The 2,739-nt window shown below is 33.0% G+C and overlaps 1 protein-coding gene across 1 annotated transcript in view; it reads left to right on the top strand.

Moving 5' to 3' along the window:
• LOC106771772 (aquaporin PIP2-2) overlaps positions 1–585 on the top strand; it is a 21,481-nt gene extending 20,896 nt beyond the window's left edge. The window contains exon 4 of the mRNA XM_014657774.2: positions 63–585. Coding sequence (XP_014513260.1) covers positions 63–182 — 120 coding nt within the window. The 3' untranslated portion in view covers positions 183–585. The remainder of the gene's footprint in view (positions 1–62) is intronic.
• The last annotated feature ends 2,154 nt before the right edge of the window (positions 586–2,739 follow it).

The raw sequence follows: 2,739 nt of genomic DNA on the forward strand, positions 1-2,739 counted from the left end.
CAAAGGATAAAAAATTGGTGCCACTATTGTCTGATATAATCTTGTTCCTGATGTTTGTTCAGTGGATCTTCTGGGTTGGACCATTCATTGGAGCAGCCATTGCAGCCTTCTACCACCAATTCATCTTGAGAGCAGGTGCTGCTAAGGCTCTTGGATCATTCAGGAGCAACCCCACCATTTGAGTTATTACCAAATATCCTCTCATGGGTTCAAAAGGAACATAATTGGAAGCAAAATGAGTTGATATTGTAGCAATGATAATATTGTCAAGTGCTTGTACTTTTATTTTGATCCTACGTAGATTGAAGGTTCTTTCAAGACAAGAGCCTTTGGTAAATAGTAAGTACCCTTAGTATTTCTAGAACTTTCCTTTGCCCTCTCATGTAATGAATAAGTCAAGTCAACATGGAGTAGGTGAAATAGCATGATAACCCATGTTTTAAGGGAGAGGTTATGCTGATTCAATGTCACCTGCACCTTTTTGCTTGTAACTATGTATTTTTCCAAAAGCAAATGTCACTATATGTATGATGGAAATTTATGAATCAAAAGACAGTTTCTGATGCACTGTAGAAAAATTATTAATGGGACAAATGTCATCAAATCTTTCTTGTTCCTGCACATGATTTGTATTATATCCACTGTTTTAACACTTTCTCCTCCTCTGCCTAAAGTTATAGCGAAAATATCAAAAATTGTCAAAACAAAATTACAAAATAAAATAAAAGATAACTTGAAGACAATATAATTATTTTACAGTAAAAAATAGTTAAAATTTTTAATTCAGATTTAGTTATTGATATGTTTAAAATTTTGAAAAAAGTAAAAGGCAATCCTTTTAAAGTATGTATGATTTCTTTATAATTATAACTATATTACATTATATACTATTTTTATTGTATTACGAACAATGATGATGTAATTTTTTTTAAATATATTACTTTAATTCTACAAAATGGTGAACATCATGAAAATACTTCTTCTGTATAATTAAGATATTGTTTTTGTAACACTCTATTTCAATAATATAAAATTATTAAAATAAAACGTTAAAAAGAATAATTAGGTAAAATAAACTTTCTACAACGAAGAGATCTATTTTTGTAAATCCACCTATCTACATCTCTGCTTCACCTTTGCTAGAGTAATTGAAAAGGCGACTCCCTAAGCTTACATCATAGGTAATCATCGCAAAAGAGAAATAACATACAAAGACAGACAATAGAAAAACAAGGATAAGCTAGATATACAAGCAATACATCATAAGTTTAAAGCATTTCATATAGGAATCATATATAATTTAATCCATCCCAAACATCTTAATATGCAATAACCTATACCAACTGTCCAAACTTAGAATGAATGCCGAGCTATGGCGGGTTGTGCACTTGTTGTGGTCTCTACTGCTTTCCAAAACCGCCAATGAATTTCACCCTACCACCTGCACAAGGTTAGTTTGATACTGCGTCATAAGCCTCCAAGAAGCACCTAGACTAAGACCTCCTACTACCTTTACCACATGATTCAATCTTCTCTACTTGAGAATGAAAGATCATTAGAGTGTTAGGATAGCCCCCAATACTGAGCTCCCTGCATTCATTTTAAAGATACTTGAAACCACACCACGAAGTTACACCTTGGAACTAACTTTCATAACTTTCAAACCATTGATATTGCTTCACCTTTACATTCAATCCGTTTGAAACCATATGCATATTCTTGTTTCCAATTCATATTATAATCAATTCATGTTTCACAATAAGTATTATAAACCAATCATTCAATCAATCACATACATTGAACTCACTTTAAGAAAATATATAAGAACTTTGTTGAAAATATGATATTTTCACTTAGCCACCAATTCTGCTCGCTTAAATAAAAGTGTCTGCAAGCCCACTCACTCAACCACCAAGAGTCATTGTGTGAAAATAGAAATAGTGGGTTCTACTCGCTTAGCGACCACACTCATTCAGCGAGAAGTGTTATGCTCGCTCAGCTAGAACACACTCGCTCAACGAGACTGCATAATTTTGCAGTACAAAAACTATAGAATTTGCACCCTTCAACCACTCATGACTTATCCTATGCATATTTCCCAACTTCTAACACTCTTATGTTGTATTCTAAACTAAATTGGACCTAACCAAAGGTATATAAACCAATCTAAACTCGTTTTAAATTGTTTTACCACAAGATTTCAATCTAAAATTAACCCAAACCTCATTTTAGAGATCTAAATTAAACTCCACCAGTTCTAGCTCATTTTTTAGCAACTTAGGAGTTTGCAGAAGTCACAAATGACTTACCAACACCCTCCAAAATGACCATTTAGAAATAAAACCTAAAATTCAAAATTTCACTAGTTCAAACCCCCAAAATACACTTAAACAACTTTGCAAACACTTCAAATTGACTATCACTCCATTCTAACACACATATAAGCTAATTCTCATCCCAAACAAGTTACAAATGACCAAACTAACTACCCTGAATCCTAACTTCTCACTTTAGACTAATATTTCAGAAAATCACCTCTCAAACCTCCATTTTAGACCAAATTGATCTATAGCTCTACTTCCACCTTTACTCTTATCATTTCCACCAAAATCAACACCAACACAATCATACCAACTGCATTCACAAAGTTACTCTAAGTTCTGTTAAGGGTCTGACAAGTGTACCAGATCGTATCAAGTAATAGTAAAACGGTAAGTCCGAATATCGTTTCCCTAGAGA

The sequence above is a fragment of the Vigna radiata genome, chromosome 1 (assembly GCF_000741045.1).
Source record: "Vigna radiata var. radiata cultivar VC1973A chromosome 1, Vradiata_ver6, whole genome shotgun sequence".
In the NCBI taxonomy this organism is placed as follows: Eukaryota; Viridiplantae; Streptophyta; class Magnoliopsida; order Fabales; family Fabaceae; genus Vigna; species Vigna radiata.